The 20658-nt window shown below is 34.4% G+C and overlaps 1 protein-coding gene across 1 annotated transcript; it reads right to left on the reverse strand.

Moving 5' to 3' along the window:
- Nucleotides 1-932: 932 nt before the first annotated feature.
- Nucleotides 933-19619, reverse strand: LOC145677360 (uncharacterized; the record flags this gene model as incomplete). The annotated part of the gene is given in 3 exon segments (XM_081747877.1): nt 933-2098; nt 7824-7970; nt 19548-19619. Coding segments are annotated over 3 exon segments (417 nt in total). The 3' UTR covers nt 933-1886.
- Nucleotides 19620-20658: the final 1039 nt, after the last annotated feature.

Genomic DNA, 20658 nt, shown 5'->3' on the forward strand with positions numbered 1-20658 from the left:
ATTTCACTTAAAACTGATTTCTTATAAACTTTAAAATAATGGCTTTAAAAAATCTTTTCAATTGTTATCCACGATTGTGCAAAACCAGCAACAAGTATACTTGTTATTATACAAGTATACATTTCCTTTCGTAACTTCGAAATGAATGTGCCGATTTCAGTACATGTTTCTTTGGCACAAAAATAACGTAACTTTTAGAAAGCTGCCGGAAACCGTACACAAACTGGTCATTCGTTAAAAAGTTACTGAAAATATAAGAAAGAAAGAAAAAAAAAAGAAAAAAGTACGTCAACTGAGGTAATTTTATACTGCTGGGGTAAATTTACACAGATTCTGGAAAATATTTTAGATAGTAACATTCAATTACGAATTGTTTCATTTCACAGTTAACATTTGTATGATATAGTAAAGGAATATTCTACTTAAAAAAAAAAAAAAGCTTATCAATTCAAAGATAGTCAGCACTGTGTAACAATGTGTAATAAGTAACACTTTGTAAAGTCACCATTGCTGAAAAAAAAAAAAAAAAAAAACCTACTTGACAGTATTAGTACAAAATATTTTTTGCGAACATAATAGAATTTCATTTAAGCAAAAGGGCGACATACTACAAATTACCCTTAATCTATTAGTACAGGATTAAGGGTCTCAGATACAGATATTAATTAATCTCTAAGGGAAAGAATGGAAAACACAGTGCAAATTTCTCTGACGAAAGATTATATTTACATAATAGAAAATAACAGAAACAATTTAGAATGTGGGAAAAATATTTCCGCAATGGCAGTATGGTAACTTAGTTTCTCATTTGTTGGTATTTACAATATACTAGCGATAGTACAAGTAATATATATATATATATATATATATATATATATATATATATATATATATATATATATATATATATATATATATATATATATATATATATATATATTTAGTAGTATAAAATTCAATATCATTATAAGCCTTTATTTGGAACAGATTCCGCACAATAACTATAATACTATTCTAGTGGTAACTACATTTTTCTTTGTGTTATGTGAAAATATAAATAAAGACAATGTAAAAATATTGAAAGAAATAATTTTTATACTCCAGTGAATTTTAGTGGTTCTTAACAGACGAAACCGACGAGTCTGTCATCAAATAGTAATTCATTTCACTGGATCTGATCTTACATTTACTGTACGTTAAGATCAAAAGGCAGTACTTGCTTTACAGTTAACAAATAACATTTATTGGTTCATAAGATATATCTAACTACATTTTTTTTTCCTGTTACATTATGATAGGGATTTATACCGGTATACAGTAAATTATTACCGGTATAAATATTGACTTGACCCACTCATATAAGCAATTTCTGTTAGAAACAAATGTAACATGTTCAACTTTCAAGTTCTGTTTTCATGTTTTCCTCAGAAATAATTATTTCTATCATAATTATTTCCCAATTTTGCCACTTCGTAATTTTTGTCACATGTTCAAAGATTTATTCTTTCAAAACTTCAAAGCGCAATTTAGCTTTATTGTGATGGTATTGTAGTTCTGCAAGTATTGTAAAGCACATTATTACTTTCTTTAAACACAGCACACATGTTTCATTTTAAGTTATTTGACAGCAGTTGTAACACCAGTGAAGTGTATCACACGTAAGACTTTCTCTTCTTTTACTTTGAAAATACGAATTAGCCATAGCTGCACAAATGTTAGTGAAGGAACACACCAGGCTTCTAGGAATTAATACTTTCTATAGGCACATTGACACTAACACACTTTGTGTGTATGTTAGTGCACTAGCAAACTGTTCCCATTTCCGTATCATTGTCTTAACAATTATGAAAGATACTTTTATTTTTTTATTTATATATAGTTATTTTTCACTCCATCAATCCACGTTTGAACACATAGGTTCCCAACAACAAAGGGAGGATTAATGTCCCCGTGTGAACGCTGATACGTGTGCTTTTGTTACACAAACTGGTATCACAAGCATATGCAGACTTCATATTCAGTTTTGAACTTATGTTCTCGTATTTGTGTGTAGATCCTGCTTTTGTGAGACAGTTTCTGAAAAACATTTCCAGTTCCCCTAGAAAGAAAGAGAAGAGTTATTAACTAAATGTTATGATTAACTTTACAGTGTCAATGTATTTATTGCAGTCTAGAATATTTTCGAAAAACGCTGCTGCTTTCATTCTCACTTGCTCGAAGTACAAACAACGATCAATATACTAAACTCACATATTTATAGGTATTTAATTAACACAAAATAAAACGTAAATTATGACATGTTAACCAACATACTGCAAAAATATCACAATAACTGAATCACCAAAATTCAACTTGTAGTTTACCCACTATCAAACCGTCATTTCACAGAATATAACCCATGTAGTTTTATTTTTTTTTTTAATTTGAAATTTTATTGAAAGAAAAAAAATCCCTATCTATTTTAGGTTACGTAAATCATTAATAAGAAATAGAACTGGGCGTAGAACTGTTCCTTGTGGAACGTCATACTTTACAGTTGCAACTTTACTTCAGAAACTTCCAATTTGTACAACAGAATATAACCCATGTAGATCTTATCGATTAACCATTATGACTAACTAATTCACTATCACGCCCACGGATTTATACGTAATATGAATTAATTAGTATGTTCAAAGTTGATGAATCTTAAATATTTGAAAAAAAATCATTGATAATATAATTTTTGTCAAAGTGATAACTTCTAAGTAATAGACCATTTTCATCATTGTTCATTCTGCACAAAAACCTTTACTCTTCATTTCAATGTTAGAAAAAAAAAGATGTATTTAAGGTTTCCAATAACGTCACGGCAAACTACAAATAATGTCTATCATATAAACTTAAGCCCGTAAATTGAGATTAACTCGTCATTAACCAATTCTAACGCTGATTAATTGATTGATACCTTCTATTCATTATTGATTGAAGCCGATTGATTGATTTATTATTCTTCCTATTTTACCTAGCTTCAGGCAGGCAAATGATAGTACCTGTAGCGACATCTATTAGCTTCAGGCAGGCAAGTAGCTTCAAGCACGCAAGTGATACTACCTGTATCATCAATTAGCTTCAGGCAGACAAATGATAGTACCTGTAGCGACATATATTAGCTTCAAGCACGCAAGTGATACTACCTGTATCATCAATTAGCTTCAGGCATGCAAGTGATACTACCTGTAACATCAGTTAGTTTCAGGCAGGCAAGTGATACTACCTGTAACATCAATTAGTTTCAGGCAGACAAGTGATACTACCTGTAACATCCATTAGCTTCAGGCAGGCAAGTGATACTACCTGTATCATCAATTAGTTTCAGGCAGGCAAATGATACTACCTGTATCATCAATTAGTTTCAGGCAGGCAAGTGATACTACCTGTATCATCAATTAGTTTCAGGCAGGCAAGTGATACAACCTGTAACATCTATTAGCTTCAGGCACGCAAGTGATACTACCCGCAACATCCATTAGCTTCAGGCAGGCAAGTGATACTACCTGTAACATCAAATAGCTTCAGGCACGCAAGTGATACTACCCGTAAAACAATTAGCTTCAGGCACGTAAGTGATAGCACACGCAGCGTCATCTATTAACGTGACTCTTTACTAGGAATTATCGTGATGCATTAAGACGATTGCCGTATATTATAATGAATTTACATAGTGCCTCTTTGTCTTTCTACAAACCAACATTACACACCAGGATATTAACATTTCACATAGACTGATCTATTCTTATATTATAAATAGGATATATATAGTAAAAATCATTTATACAATATAAGAACACCTTATGTAATAAACATGAATATTAATTTGTTATTCGCATACTATGTTTTAAATATTGTGGTTTCGATATACTCATTAGCCACAAAAAACTACACTATATTCTTTTCTTCTCGCTCCTCCACCTGTGACGATAGACCCATATAAGATCACCAGTTTCAGGAAATATTCAGGACATCCATATTATATCTCCTTTCTTAGTAGTGAAATACCAAAAGTGACCATGTTGTGAATTTGGAAACAGCTGTTAACGTGTGTTGACAAGCAAGCAGAGGAACGAAATAAAAAGACTTGTCCTGATATCTTGCTTTTCTTTCTTTTTGGGACTTTGCAACTACATGAATGTAATCGTCATTGTTTTTTGCAAGTTCTTCAAACGGAAATGGATTCGAACTTATGATAAAAACTAGTGGTGGGCACAAAAACAGGTTTTTCGGTTTCGTTTTTGAGGAAAACCAAAACCGGTTTTTAAGAATTGTAAAAAAACTGTTTTCTCCAAAACCGGTTTTTAAGAATTGTAAAAAAACTGTTTTCTCCAAAACCGGTTCGGTTTTTCACCGAATCAAGTTTCGGTGTTCTTCAAAACCTGTGCCGGTTCTTTTCCAAAATTGGTTTTATTTCTGACCAGAATAGTGTTTCGTTGTTCTCCAGAAACCGATTCCATTTCCGCAGAAATAGTTTTATGTGTTTTCCAAAAGTTTTCACCAACACTAGTTTCGGTGAAAACTGAACCGGCTTTGAAGAAAATCGAAAACTTGTTTCGGTAAAAAAAAAAAAAACGAACCGATTTTTGGAGAAAACCGAAACCGGTTTCGGTGGAAAAACCGAATCGGTTTTGGAGGAAACTGAAATGTAGGTTTTTCGAATTTCGGTTTTTCTAGAAACCGATTTCCGGTTTTTATAAAAACCGGTTTTGCCCATTCTTAATAAAAAACAAAGGACATCCACAGCTCAATAAATCTATCTGGATACCAAATACTTTCCAGTGTAGAACATGGGAAGCTTTAGTGGCATCAATTTTTTCATATTCTCGTCGACAAAGGACATAAACATGATAAACAGTATCAGCCCCTGCTGCATTTTGGGAAAAGTTTTTTTTTTTTCCCCGTGGATTTATTGACCTTCTATATACATGCCAGTACAAGATGTTCTCAAAGGGTTTTTAACAAATTAAGTTCATATAGGTGTCCAACATTATGCAGAAGTATTTTTAACGTTAATAGCGCAGGAAATGCATCCAAGTTCCAAGCTAACAGGTTTCTCATATATATAGTGTAAAGAGGCTATCACATGCTTGGGCGCAATCCCCCCCCCCCCCGAAATTTACTTTCTGCACCCTACCGGCAAAACACATAATGAGTTCAAACACTGATTTAGCATGTCAAATACATAGGATGTTACTTCCCTTGGTAGTACGTGCCCGTCGCTTATGCCTCAGGCCACAATTTTGTTCTTTCAATCATAAGTGGATGTAAGTATTCTTTCCTATGGCAAGTAATTATTTTAAAATGTTATTTATGCTAAGTTCTCCTTTATAGTTAGCGTTCTTAGAACCATCATTGTGACATAACTAAAGTTTGATCGTGTCATTTGCAATGGAAAATAGACCTCCAAAAAATTTCGTGGAAGCAGCCTGTGTCCTAAAATTCACCTGTGGGTACCCTTAATCACACAGCACAAATGAAAGCAAATTATAAGTACTTTCGCTAAATGTATCATCAGAAAAGGAGGAAAAAATTAAGAAGGAAACGAAAATTACCCTTTCATTATTGCCAACTATTATAGCACTGAAACATTGTTTTTACTTCTATTAATTTCTAAGAACCATTACTATGTCTTTAAATGGCTGGGGTCCATTATCAGCAAAAATCCAAGCACACATTTCTCATGCAGTTCGCTCTGCAACAATTGGAATCAGCAGCACTGAGGAAACAAGTAAACATCATAAGACGTAGTTTGTTTTATGAAAACAACTTCAAAAATGGGTGCGTCTTATATGCAGATAACGAAATTTTTATTATTTTAATTTCAGTAAGTTTAACCGATTATTCTGTTTTTGATGTCTTTCTTGCTTTCCTACAGTGTTCTAGTCCAGGGACTCAGTAAAAGCAGTTTGGACACAATCGCTCTATTTGCCGTTTCAGTGTGTATAATTTTCTCTTGTCCCCCATGCGCTATAGACATTGCCAGACGCTCATTCTACTTTTAGTTAAGCATTGGTAACCTCACATACATATCCCTTGTTAATTTACATATATACTGAAAATGTGGGAATCGGATCGTAGTTTGGTACTAAACAAGTTCATAGAAATGCAATGCAAACAAAACGTTGGATAGAAAAATACGATGCATCTATGATCACAATTTATTACTGAAGTGAGCTATTTTTGACAAAAGGAAGTATATGATTGACTTTTCTTCATGGTGGAATAGTTCACTTTCGATTTAACATTTAGTTGAAACTTAGTTTACAAATGTCCCCTCGAGAACCATGCGTTTCCCTTTCACGAAGTTTTCAATGGCACAAATCAATCCACTGTGGACAACACGCTATTACTGGAGACTGGCCGTATAATTGAGAACAAAGAGAGCTTCCTTATTCCACACTTTATTGTATCTGGGAATAAAACGCTTCAGTGGGTTTCGAGACGCACGATCCCAGCTTACTTTTCGGAAACTTGATCATTACGAAAAGCACGGAACTTTAGTAGTACCCTCTTTCCTGCCCTATTTTTTCTTTTTTTTTATAGTTGTTCCAGGGCACACCGTAGTCTAGTGGCTAGAGGGTTGGTCCCGAGTTCGATTCTCGGCCGGTGCTTCCCAATTTTCGGCGTCCACCCAGCGTCGTGAGGCAAACTGGGGTCACGTGAATGAAAGACGTGACGGCCACTAGGTCAAGAAAGATCCCGATAGAAGACCACGTGCTGGTCGCTAGGCTGGACGTGGTTCAGCCAGTTGCTGACAGATGGCGTTGTAGAGGCTCAGGCTCTCAAATGAGCTGTTATGCCAAGTGGTTTTGGTTTCGTTTATAGTTGCAGGGTTTCCAATGCTAATGAAAAAAGTATAGGAAATCACGACGAAAAAATATAGGAAGTTTCGTGAAGATGTGAAAAAGGAACATTTCAATTATCCAATAGATGGAAGTAAAAAAATATATATAGATATACGCTAAATAGATATCACTGAAACAGAAAATTGGATATCAGAACAGGAATGACAATGGAATACTAAAAGCGCTAAGGGGAGGACGCAGAAATACCATTTCTCAAATGTAAAATAAAATGTAAAATGTAAACATTCTGCAGCTGGCACTTTTAAGGTAAGATTTGACTATGTGTAACATATTCTACAATTATTTGCCTACAATTAGCTCAAAAAGTATTGATACACCTAAATAAATTATTTATAAGTCTTTAAAATCACTACTCCATAGAACTTTTTAATGAATATGATGAAACTAGTTTATTTTTTTGTTCTATTTTGTAGGTGTAGGAATACTTTTTGCACTAACTGTATATTGTTTGGTGTAATTATCTTTAGACAATAAGCAAGAAAGGACGAAACACAGAAAAGTCTCCATTCAACCACCTTACTGTGGAGACAAAAGGTCCCCCAACCATCCACACCTTATTTCCTTATGTTATTTTTACAAGTGGAAGTAGCAATGCCACAAAAATATTAGGAGGTTTCGTTAAAATGTAGGAAATATAGTAGTTTATAGGAAGAGACGCAAATATATAGGGAAAATAGGAAATATAGGAGCATTGGAAAGCCTGTAGCTGTTTCAAGCTCTGGAAAGGGGCGTTACATCTCTGAACTTAAAAATGGGCCAAGTTATATCCTGGAAAGTTTAATGGAAGTAAAGCGTTAGGAACATATAAATGCGTGATTGAAAATAAATTTATAGTTAGTCATAGTAAAATCATAAACAATTGAGTTCAATTTTTTTATATGGTATGACAGTACTATTCCTTGTTCATTATTGTACGTTACTAACCATTGGCGTCCCACATAGCTACAACCTCACAACCTTTCTCACAATCTTCTCGGGGAACCTTATCAGCGTTAAATTTCTCTTTTGTGCACACATCTGTCTTGTTATCAGACGGATGCCAACTGCACACGTAACATTCAACAGCGCCACCTGTTAAAAAAAAATATATTGTAAAATATTTATTTGTTTATTTATTTAAAAAATATATTTTTGCTTATTTTCACAAATTTGAGTACATGTCACACTAAAGTTACATGTGATACTACACAGTATGAATAGCACAAATAAAGAATATATATACACGGTAGCGTTTCCAAATTATGTATGTTATACAGTTGGATATCGATAACTCGAATTTTTTTTCACATTCTCTTAGACTCTCCATAACATTCAATGTTAAAATAACCTCTGTAAATCGAATGTTTAAACATTATAATATCAATGAGTCAAATTTTAAGAGTTTCATAATTATATTTGAAAACCTCAGTAACTCAAACTTTTGTATCTGAGAACCTGTACGAGTCGAAGTTTACCTCTATGATTCGAATTTCTCTTGATGTGACCTCGATAACTCAAAGCTATAGCTCTATGCTTTTACGTAATTGTCATTGTTGCTAATCCTGTCATTGTTGCTAATGTGTACTGTAAATTGTGTTTTACTCATGTCTAGTACTTTATTTTTTATTAATCATCTTATTTAACTTAAGGAACGTTCACAACTTGAGAGTTACAGAGGTTGAATGTATAAAACTTCGAGTTATAGAGGTTGAATGAATAAAACTTCGAGTTATAGAGGTTGAACGAATAAACCTTTGAGTTATAGAGGTTGAATCTATAAAACTTCGAGTTATAGAGGTTGAATGAATAAAACTTCGAGTTATGGAGGTTGAAGGAATAAAACTTCGAGTTATAGAGATTGAATGAATAAAACTTCGAGTTATAGAGATTGAATGAATAAAACTTCGAGTTATAGAGTGACACGCTCCTCTCTCGTCGTCATCACTGCGATGTAGTCACGTGATCTTCTTTCGATGCATCTTCTATAATCATTATCAGTGGACTTTCTTCAAAGCAGCAGAAGACGAAGAGTAGGGTAAGTATGTAATACGCAACGGAAGAAATAGAACACGTCACACTGCGTGAACGTTTAAGCACTCACGAAGGCGACGTGAACGGCCCGAGTCGCCAGCTTAGGATGACATCCCAAGCAAGAAAACACAAACAAACGCTTCCAGATACGGAATGGGGAGAGTCTGTACCCAAGGAATCGAACATAAAAAGCTGGAAAAAAAACTTGATACAATAATAAGATTAATATGACCAAAAACAATTCAAATTATTATTACAAACAGGTCTGACACAAATTAACGCAGAATATACATAATACATGTATAAATTCACATTCAAACTTATTATCTGTAATTTACATATTATTCTTATTTCCCATTTCTTCCGGATTGTAGTTGTTTTTCAATGATCCATCCTGTCTTCCATTCATGATATGCCTGGGACTATCTTCATCCTATGGTATCGTTTTATTTTACTTTCAGTAACTATAGTATATTTAAATGTAATTATGGATCTAGATATATGCTAGCATATTTGTTTTATTCCATGGCTGCCTATTTTGTTTATGTGTTATTATTGTGCGTTGATTGAGTTTAATTAGCAACACTTCTTAATATCTAATCAGGTTTATGAATAGTAGTTCGTAGATTACTCTTTCTTCATAACTGTCTCATTATATTTGTATTTATCTTTATAATTATATTTATTAAAACATGTAGTATTTTACCCTCATACATTCTCGTCGACATTACTAATAAAAATCTAATTAATTCTTTGAGTATCTTTCATTTTACTTCTTCCACATTATTCGTAACTAAACATACCTGATGATATACGCCCATGTCACTAAATTTTAATCGACAGCACGCTCAAGCACATCCTATGGTTTTCTAATAAGTATGATATTACAAAATATATGCAGCATATCCTGGTAGAATACCAATAGATGCCTGTTAAAACAGCAGATACTTCCAAATGTTACGTCATCCGATACCACATACATAGATAATAGATTTGTTTACTGAGAATTTTGATCAAGATTTAGAAATTAATACAATTAGCTGATCATCGGAATATTGCTGACGAGAACCCGGAGCGGGTTCACTTATTAGTGTTCCATACCTTCAAATGCCATTTCACTTTAATAATAACATAACCAACATCAAAATATAAATACTTTTCAGTTTTACTTTTTGTTTGAAGCTTACTTCTTCCAATTGACTGTCTAAAATTCACAAATAATTACTTTAAACAATTCAATATTCTGCTTCGATATTGCAAATTAAAACTGCTTCTTTATATTTGTTTGTTGATTGTCGAAAACTCTAGAACATCTACCTTTTTCGAAGTCTTATTATTTTCTTCTTTTGTGCTAAAATTTTCGGGTGCAGATTTGTGCACTTTTCGTCAATACATAGAATTTATGTAGTTTTGAGATTACGTTGAAATTTTAGAATAAAATTAAGAACATAATTTAGTCATTATTATTGTAAACAAATAAAATATGTTGAATAATCATACTGCTATCTAGGAGTTTTGTAATGCCATCACGAAACGTGGGGCATTACAATTTACCGGTGGTGACTAAAAATTTTATCGCAAGATAAAATTTTGAAGATAACTTTTCATAAACATTAATATTTTACACCACACAATTTCGGTTGACCTTTGTTACTATATAAGGTCCAAATAAGTTTTTTTTAACTTTCCGTAATTGTTTTCAGAATTCTTAAAATGTGTTATTTTAATATTTTTGAACATGGTAATAACAAATAACGAATAATAAGCTGATTTCTCTATTAACAAAGTTCCAATAGTAACAGAGAATAAACTTGAACAGAAACAATTAGAACGAACAAAACGAAATATGGAATTAAGTTCCGCTGAATTTCCAATTCCGATTAGCCTGTGTCGCGGAATCTTTTTTCCTTTTCTCTCTTCTTTTTGTTAAATCTACAATCATGCACCAAATTCCTTCTTCGATTTGTCCATGGTACATATCGTGCTTTTGTTTGAAAATTCCTCATTTCTTTTCTTCTCGTAGTTTTACGATGACTTTTGATCTTCTTCCCGCCGTATGTCTTCCTTCTTCGGACTTCCGCATTTGCCTTTCCTACAACAGTTTTCTTCCTCACTTCTTTCCAGTGTAAGCAGAGTTGTTTCCTTTTCAAGCTCCGTCCATTGTAATGTCTTCCATTGGACAGTTTTACATTATATTTCTTTCTTTTTCTCTTCCAGACAAAGAGAGTCACTTCAGTTTTAAATTTGACATGGATTCTGTCAATTCTCTTTTCCCGCACTTTATAAAATTTTCCTACTCTATATCGACTCTCCAATATGGCAAGCTTTCTTTCCTTGTTTCTCTCATTTATAGAGTTGCCTAGGTGTTTCCAGGAGCATCGATGGCAATCACTCCGTTCTCCATTACAGATACAACAATATTCATTTCCCCTATTACATAATTTGGTTTGAATCTTTCGTAACTGGGAAATTTTCGGTTCCTTTCTTACTTCTTCATGTTCCTCTACAACGACCTTAGTTGCTTCGCCATAATGTTTTTTGTCCGTGACTGAAAATTCTACTTCTCCCGGTTTCACTTCATGGGCAGAGAATTTATCTTGATGATTTACTTTCTCTTTTGTATTTTCATTTGCTGCTAATCGGCTTCTATCTGATATTTCTTCAGCACCGATGATTTCATATTCTGTGCTACTAAAACTTCCGGATTTCTGATACTCAGCAACGTTATCTTTTAGTTTTACTTCATCTTCTGAATGTTCTTTAGTTCGATTAGCAATAAGCTTTTCAAATTCTTCTTTCATCTCTTTATTGAAATCCTGAGCTTCTTTTCTCATTTCCTCGGTCGAAGTTCGCACATCTTGCCGTATTTGGCTAAGTTCTCTCAATATCTTATCGAGCATATCCTCTACAGTATCTTTTTGTCTCGAGTCACCAAGTACTTTGAAGTCCACACAATTATCATCTATACTTTCACTCACTTTATAATACATTATTATTTCATATTTCGGGTTCCCATTAACAATAACTTCCGATGATTCATAGGTTAAACTGTTATCTGCTATCTTGTAGAACACTGTCTTCAATTTTTTCATTCCTTGGACGTCAATTCCCCAGTCTAGGACTCTCCGCATTCTGATATTGAATCCTTCCTTCTTTAGGTAGTATCTTCCAAACATTTAAAACAACTTCAGCTGTTACGAGAGATCCCTTACAAATATTCACCATTTGCGCGCCGAATGGAGAATATCGAATTCTCATCAGTACCATCATCCCCAGATGCTCAGTTACGCTTCTTAAAATTATGACACTAAGCTGGTAGTCTTCACGGAAACCATCTGGTTTCATCTTACTTCTTGAAGGCTGGATTCAACTTCAAATCCTGGATTAGGTCGCCAAACTTGACACGCTCCTCTCTCGTCGTCATCACTGCGATGTAGTCACGTGATCTCCTTTCGATGCATCTTCTATAATCATTATCAGTGGACTTTCTTCAAAGCAGCAGAAGACGAAGAGTAGGGTAAGTATGTAATACGCAACGGAAGAAATAGAACACGTCACACTGCGTGAACGTTTAAGCACTCACGAAGGCGACGTGAACGGCCCGAGTCGCCAGCTTAGGATGACATCCCAAGCAAGAAAACACAAACAAACGCTTCCAGATACGGAATGGGGAGAGTCTGTACCCAAGGAATCGAACATAAAAAGCTGGAAAAAAACTTGATACAATAATAAGATTAATATGACCAAAAACAATTCAAATTATTATTACAAACAGGTCTGACACAAATTAACGCAGAATATACATAATACATGTATAAATTCACATTCAAACTTATTATCTGTAATTTACATATTATTCTTATTTCCCATTTCTTCCGGATTGTAGTTGTTTTTCAATGATCCATCCTGTCTTCCATTCATGATATGCCTGGGACTATCTTCATCCTATGGTATCGTTTTATTTTACTTTCAGTAACTATAGTATATTTAAATGTAGTTATGGATCTAGATATATGCTAGCATATTTGTTTTATTCCATGGCTGCCTATTTTGTTTATGTGTTATTATTGTGCGTTGATTGAGTTCGTAGATGAACTAGTAGTTCGTAGATTACTCTTTCTTCATAACTGTCTCATTATATTTGTATTTATCTTTATAATTGTATTTATTAAAACATGTAGTATTTTACCCTCATACATTCTCGTCGACATTACTAATAAAAATCTAATTAATTCTTTGAGTATCTTTCATTTTACTTCTTCCACATTATTCGTAACTAAACATACCTGATGATATACGCCCATGTCACTAAATTTTAATCAACAGCACGCTCAAGCACATCCTATGGTTTTCTAATAAGTATGATATTACAAAATATATGCAGCATATCCTGGTAGAATACCAATAGATGCCTGTTAAAACAGCAGATACTTCCAAATGTTACGTCATCCGATACCACATACATAGATAATAGATTTGTTTACTGAGAATTTTGATCAAGATTTAGAAATTAATACAATTAGCTGATCATCGGAATATTGCTGACGAGAACCCGGAGCGGGTTCACTTATTAGTGTTCCATACCTTCAAATGCCATTTCACTTTAATAACATAACCAACATCAAAATATAAATACTTTTCAGTTTTACTTTTTGTTTGAAACTTACTTCTTCCAATTGACTGTCTAAAATTCACAAATAATTACTTTAAACAATTCAATATTCTGCTTCGATATTGCAAATTAAAACTGCTTCTTTATATTTGTTTGTTGATTGTCGAAAACTCACCTTCACCTTCACCTTCACCTATCGAGAGGTGTTGCATTATCAGAGTGCAGACATAGTCTGTTTCACCCATATCCTTGGAATTGTAAGCGGAGTAGCATTGTGTTTGTTGCTTAGTAGGTGTGCTTTGACCTTTTCCGGTGGAAATTGAAAAATGAGAACTGCAATAGTCATTCCCTCTTGTTGGAATATATTAGTGATGTTAATTCCGTTGCCTATGTGGGAAATACAGAGCTAAGATTTTCTAGTGATTTTTTTTTTTTAACCACCGGAAAATGAAATGTTTAAGAAGACATGATATTATTAACCAGGTAATGATTAAAGTAAATTAAAGGACAAGACCATTATCTTGAAAAAAAATGATTAAATGTTTCAGGATATCCAAATCATTGTGCGTCAAAATTTGTTTGATGGTGAAGGGTCCATAACCATAGCGTTTATTTAGCTCTTCCATAACTTTAGTTCTATTTTTAGATAACAAAGGACATTGAAATATGAGATGATTCAGAGTTCCAACCTTTTCGTTGCACCAACAGAGAGGTGAATCTCTCCGATGAATTTTGTACAGAAGATATGGAGTAATTGCAGTGTTGAAACGAAGTCTATAATATAATATGATTTTTGACCGTGACCAAGTGCGAAGTGCATTCCAGCTGGATGATTGCAAATGGTTAGTTTGCCAATAGTATGTTCCTGGTCCACTTCTGATTTTATGTTTCCAAAGGACTGTTTGCTCCGAGATTATCTGGTCAATGTAAACTAAAAAATTGAGAGGTGATAATTTTATATTTCCTGAAATACCAGAATTGCGAGATTTTTTTGATAAATCGTCGACAAATTCATTCGGTTTTATGTCAACATGACTTAGGACGTGGATAAAATCTATGATATGTCCCATTTCAATTAATTTTCGATAAATGGATTTTATGTTTAGTATTGTCCAAGTAGATTTAATTGTCCAATGAACAGAAGAAAGTGCTTGTAATACACTGTAGGAATCCGTGCAGATACATGCACGCCGAATATTGTTACGTTGAATGAGTAATAATGCTTGTCGTATTCCAAACGCTTCACCCTCAAATACTGTAGTGGCAACTGGAAGTTTCAGTTGTTGGATAATATCAAGTTGGGGGACAAAGATAGCTACTCCAACTGGGCTATGTGCAACCTTAGAGGCATCAGTGTAAAGGAATATTGTGTCAGGATGGAATTGATCGAGAAAACTTTGCCAAATATTTTTATTTATGCGATGAGATTGATCTTTAATCTTGGTATCTACATATGAAGGCAGAATAGGTTTTATAATTGTTGTATTTGTTTCATATGCGAAACTATAGCATGGCAGGTTGGGAAGTTTTATTATTTGAGTTTGGAGATTTTTCAAAAGTAAAAATGCCTTGTATATCCATGGTAACTTAGTAACATATGGTAATTTGGTATTACGGTTCTGTACTTCTAAGGCTCCCAGTTTTTTGATTAGAGGCGAATTCATGATAGCGAGTCGAGATATGATATATTTACAGGCAAGTTTGAGTATTTTAATAGAAAACGGTAGCGTGCCTGTTTCATCCAAAATGGCATTTTTAGGACAAAAGTGGGGTTGGGAAAGTATAATTTTTAAAGTAGTGTACTGAATCGCTGTTAGTGATTTATAGAATTTTGGCATGGTAACAGAATAGATTATACTTCCATAGAGTATCTTGGCTTCAATGCATTGTTGATAAATGGTATATAATGTGTGCGGATGAATGCCCCATTTTTTAGAACTTAAGCTGCGAAGAATGTTCTGTACTTGTTTACATTCTTTTATTACGTGCATTAAATGTGATTTCCAAGTTAGTTTGTGATCAAGGTATAATCCAAGATATTTGATATTTGTTGTGCTGTGAAGCTGTGTATGAGAGAGTTGAAGAGGAGGGAAGTTAGTGATTTTCTTTTTAGTAAATACTATGTAATTTGTTTTATTCCAGTTAATTTCTAGACCATTGTTCCGGCACCACGCTGCAATTATTTCCAATGATGACTGCAATTTCTTTCGACCAATATCCAGATCACTTGTAACAATATAAATGAGTAAGTCATCTGCGAAGAGAGAGGCTGATACAGTACCATTGAGTATTTCCAGTAAGTCCACCATGAAGATATTAAACAGTGTGGAACTAAGCTTGCTACCTTGCATAAGACCAAGAGAAGTTTGCCGAGGAGTGCTATATTTATTATTTATTTTGAGATAAATTTGTCTATTAATGAGTACATTATGAACAAATCTTATGAAAGCGGTAGGGATGTTCATTTTTGCCATTTTAGTTATCAATAAATCCAATTGAACTAGATCATATGCCTGTTTAAGATCAATGCTTATAGCCATGAGATATTTACCATGTTGAAAAGTTGTCCAGATGTCTAAAAGGAATGGACTAAGTGCATCTAAAGTTGACTTGTGTTTCTAAAGCCTGTCATATTATGGGGAAATATCTGGTGGTATTCCAGAAACCATTGTAATCTGGTTAGAATTAATTGTTCTAATGTTTTTAAATAACAAGATATTAAAGCGATCGGTCTATAGCTGGTCGCTGCTCCTATGGGTTTTGTTGGTTTCCGTATTGGAGTAATCAGAACTTTCTTCCACTGTGAAGGTAATGAGCTCTAGAACATCTACCTTTTTCGAAGTCTTATTATTTTCTTCTTTTGTGCTAAAATTTTCGGGTGCAGATTTGTGCACTTTTCGTCAATACATAGAATTTATGTAGTTTTGAGATTACGTTGAAATTTTAGAATAAAATTAAGAACATAATTTAGTCATTATTATTGTAAACAAATAAAATATGTTGAATAATCATACTGCTATCTAGGAGTTTTGTAATGCCATCACGAAACGTGGGGCATTACAAGAGGTTAAATGAATAAAACTTCGAGTTATAGAGGTTATATAGTAATTTTAATGAGGAACGCGGAACCTCGGTATCTCGAATTTTTGTTGTGGCCAACGCAACTCGATAACTCGAATTTTTATTTATTCCCTTCAGCTTCGAGTTATCGATGTCCTACTGTATTTATGAAAAGATGTTCCAGTATACACCTTTTAACACAGATAATATACAGTACAAAAACATACATGATATGATAGGAACCTTTACCTAAGCCTATCAAAATTCACTAAGTCCACAATAACAAGTTTAATTTATCAGAAGATAACGGTCAATAGCACAGTACATTATGCGAGGAGCGTCCATAAAGTTCCAAGGAGGAATAAAGAAATACAAGTCTCACGTTTTGGATATGTATTTGTCCTTTTGAAGTTTTCAGTGCTCTCGAAGTAAGGTGGAATCAAGTAGGATATCCTAACTTGCAAGCCCGGCTTTGCGTTCATTAAATGAGAGCAAGTCCAGGTGGGCACGAGTCCCGTAAATGGGTAGCGAACCAGAGCCTGAGTCCGAGAGAGCATGAGGCTCGCGAGCATCAGGAAGTGCGAGACTCATTGAGAATAGCGAGTCCGAGCTCAATCGAGTGCAGCTCTGAGCTAGTGAGCTTCATTAATATTAATAAGAGAACACTGAGGACACAACCTGAGCTCTGCGAGAAGAAGTGAGTCCCGATGAAATGAAATCTTTCAGTTTAGCGTCCCACGATTATACCTGTTAGGCTAACGAATATAGATTTCTGGGCTTTCGGCATCTAAGGACATGTTAGTCCATCATGTTTGAGGGATGACGTTCTTCGGCGAGCACACAATCCGGGGAAAGAGAAGGAAGAAAGAATTGGGAAAGGAAGGAAGCGGTCTGGGATCCTTATGTTAGGTACCGCCCCGGCATTTGCCTGGTGGGAATGAGGAAAACCCAGGAAAACCTCATTCGGGATGGCTGTCGTGAAAAAGTTTAAACTTTTTCGACCGAGTGCCCCATCGGGAATCGAACTCGGGACCGATTACACCGAAGGGGAGAACGTTAGTAGGCTAAAGGAGACGATGATTAAAGCAAGTGAATGATGATGGAAGATTTGGTGGAATAAGAAAGTGGAAGGAAACGGGAGTACCCCGAGAAAACTCACAGACACAATGTTATCCACCATAAACTTACTTGACCGGGGATCGAACCAGAGGTAAGCGCTCTACCACTGAGCCACTGTGCCCCAAAACTCTGGCTCAAGTACAAAACTTCGCATACTAGTTATTCGAATAGAATAACAAAATACAAAATATTGTAAGAGAAATCCTTTGCTACTACGAATTGTGTTTGTAATTAGAGTTGCCACCTTTTGCTAAGCCTAAAGCGGAACACACTTATCCAACATATACAGATCGCCAGTTACCAAAATTTGCACATGGAACAATTTATTAAGAATAATTGAAAGTGTAGTCATGAATGAAAATTTAACACAAAAACACACGAAGCAGAAAATTCGCACGAAGATAAATCCTGTGTCCTGCGTGGTTGGGAAAACAGTTATACACGGATAATGTACGATTTCTGCTTAAACCACTCTCAAACATACGTTGTATGTATCTAGTACCCATTATGGAAAGGACTTCCAACATACAGATGCAGTATATGCGTGCTTTTGCTGGTATTCTATTAGTACAGACAGTATGCATATAAACAGGAAGTACGGTATCTGCGGAGAATGCAGTGGTGCCCACCCCCCCTCATGTCCATGACGCACCCCCTCAATTGTCTATCCGTAGGTGTTCTTCCATGGAAAAAAAAACTTTTCGATTAATTTTTACACCCCTCAAACATATTTATATAGATTTTTACCCCCCCCCCAAATATTTCAATGACGCAGTTTGCGTCATAGCCCCCTTTGTGGGCACCCCTAGAGAATGCATCATACCATAAAACTTAAACTATGCAAACAAACTGACAGGGAATGAGAGACTATGATTGGATTGGAAACCATAGGAAAGTATTGTACTTGACGTAAAGGTCCTATCGTTGCAGGTGCAATGTCTTTGACGTCAGTAGCCTAAAGACAGTTGCCTCTGCCCACACTCTTTCCCGCTGTTATTGGCATGGAACATGCCCCTCTCCCAGTTGTGATTATGTAATTGACATTTGGTACATAGGCAACCATTTTGTGTTTGTCTGTTATCTATCTTTGCCGTATACAGTTCAGTTACTGGCCTTTTAGACAGGACGCTTTACAGCACCGAGTTCCCGTAGAAAGTGTTTTCGATTCTATATTTCGACAAATAAGCTGTTAGTGATAACTTCTTGTGTCTTTACTTCCCTAATTGTGAACCGCGTTAGTTCAATGATAGAGCACACACTTCTGGCGCTTCGATCCCAGCTCCCCTTTATATTTTTTCTTATACTTTGCGGCGTTCTGTACACACAAGTTAATACGCCGAGCAGTATACACACTCTCCAGATGGTAGGCTATTCCCCATAGTCCTGGGTACGTACGAACGTGCCCAATAGGTTTTTTTTTTTTTTTTTTTTTTTTTTATAGTAGCCTGCTTGGTCCGTAAGTTACGAGTTTAACCTAGCGCAAATCCAGATTACAGGGAACTTGTTTTCTTTCTTTTTTCATACGTAGCGTCAGGTTTTTGATGGTCAGTTGAACAGAAGCTATGAATCACTGAACCACTACAAAGAAAAAGTTCAATGGAGCTGAATTCACTGCTCGCAACATGAAAAATTTTGGCGACAGAACCATATCTAATACCTCGTTAGTCATAGGTCGAAATTTACAGAATTCGATGTCACTAAGAATTTCTGTTGCTTTTTTTGTGGGTAATTTAGTGTCCCTCTTAGACGTAATTTGGTACGCTGAAAATCTTAAAATTTGGGACATTTCGCCTAATTCGGGACAGGTAGGAACCCTATTTGTAATAGAAAATAACAATGCAACTTACTTTCTCTAATGTAGAGGATAAGCAAAATTAGTCCATAGCAGTACGTAGTTACGTCCATCGTTTTGTAGTAATCTGGAAGAAAGAAAAAAAAATCTTATTATCAATTTAGACAATCGCATGCAAAACAAATTTTCATAAAATGAGAAACTTTATGTGTTGACTATTGAAATGATTTACTCCAAATATCATGAGCATTCGCAGAAAAAAATAAAGACTGAGCACATTTGTTGAAGTAATATATGTCTCTAGGTGTGGAAGATTGGTCAAATGGGTTAAATATGAAATTAACTAATGGTACCTTGAACACTACAAGTGTACCAAGTTTTATTTATTTATTTATTTAAGTTGGAAAGAATACACTTCTCTGTTCTTTGACCAATTTGAACTCTATAAATAATAACCGAAAAATTTAGAATAATTAAATAAATAAAACCAATACTTTTATAAAATGCCCTAAAGAGGAAGAGTACAATAAAGAAATGGGATTAAGAAAGGAACATTGTACGTTCTTCCTAAAGTTGAAGCTACTGTTTATATGGATAAAACAACAAATTGATATTGATTGATTGAAGTTTAAAGTCTCTTTTCATCGCCAACGTTGCATGAAACGGAATCTAATGTTTAAAGTGAGATTGATATTGATTGATGTAAGTTTAAAGTCTCTTTTCATCGCCAACGTTGCATGAAACGGAATCTAATGTTTAAAGTGAGATTGATATTGATTGATGTAAGTTTAAAGTCTCTTTTCATCACCAACGTTGCTTGAAACGGAACCTAATATTTAAAGTGAGATTGATATTGATTGATGTAAGTTTAAAGTCTCTTTTCATCACCAACGTTGCATGAAACGGAACCTAATATTTAAAGTGAGATTCACATTGATTGATTGAAATCTAAAGTCTCTTTTCATCGCCAACATTACATGAAACGGAACCTATGTTTAAAGTTAGATTGATATTAATTCATTGTAGTTCAAAGTCTCTTTTCATTGCCAATGTTGCATGAAACGGAACCTAATGTTTAAAGTAAGATTGATATTGATTAATTGGAGGTGAATGCATGTTTCCATCTTCAAAATAGATGAAATGGAATATTTTGTTCAAAATAGGAT

This window comes from Thermobia domestica, unplaced genomic scaffold, assembly GCF_964235325.1.
Source record: "Thermobia domestica unplaced genomic scaffold, izTheDome1.hap1.1 HAP1_SCAFFOLD_805, whole genome shotgun sequence".
Classification (NCBI taxonomy): Eukaryota; Metazoa; Arthropoda; class Insecta; order Zygentoma; family Lepismatidae; genus Thermobia; species Thermobia domestica.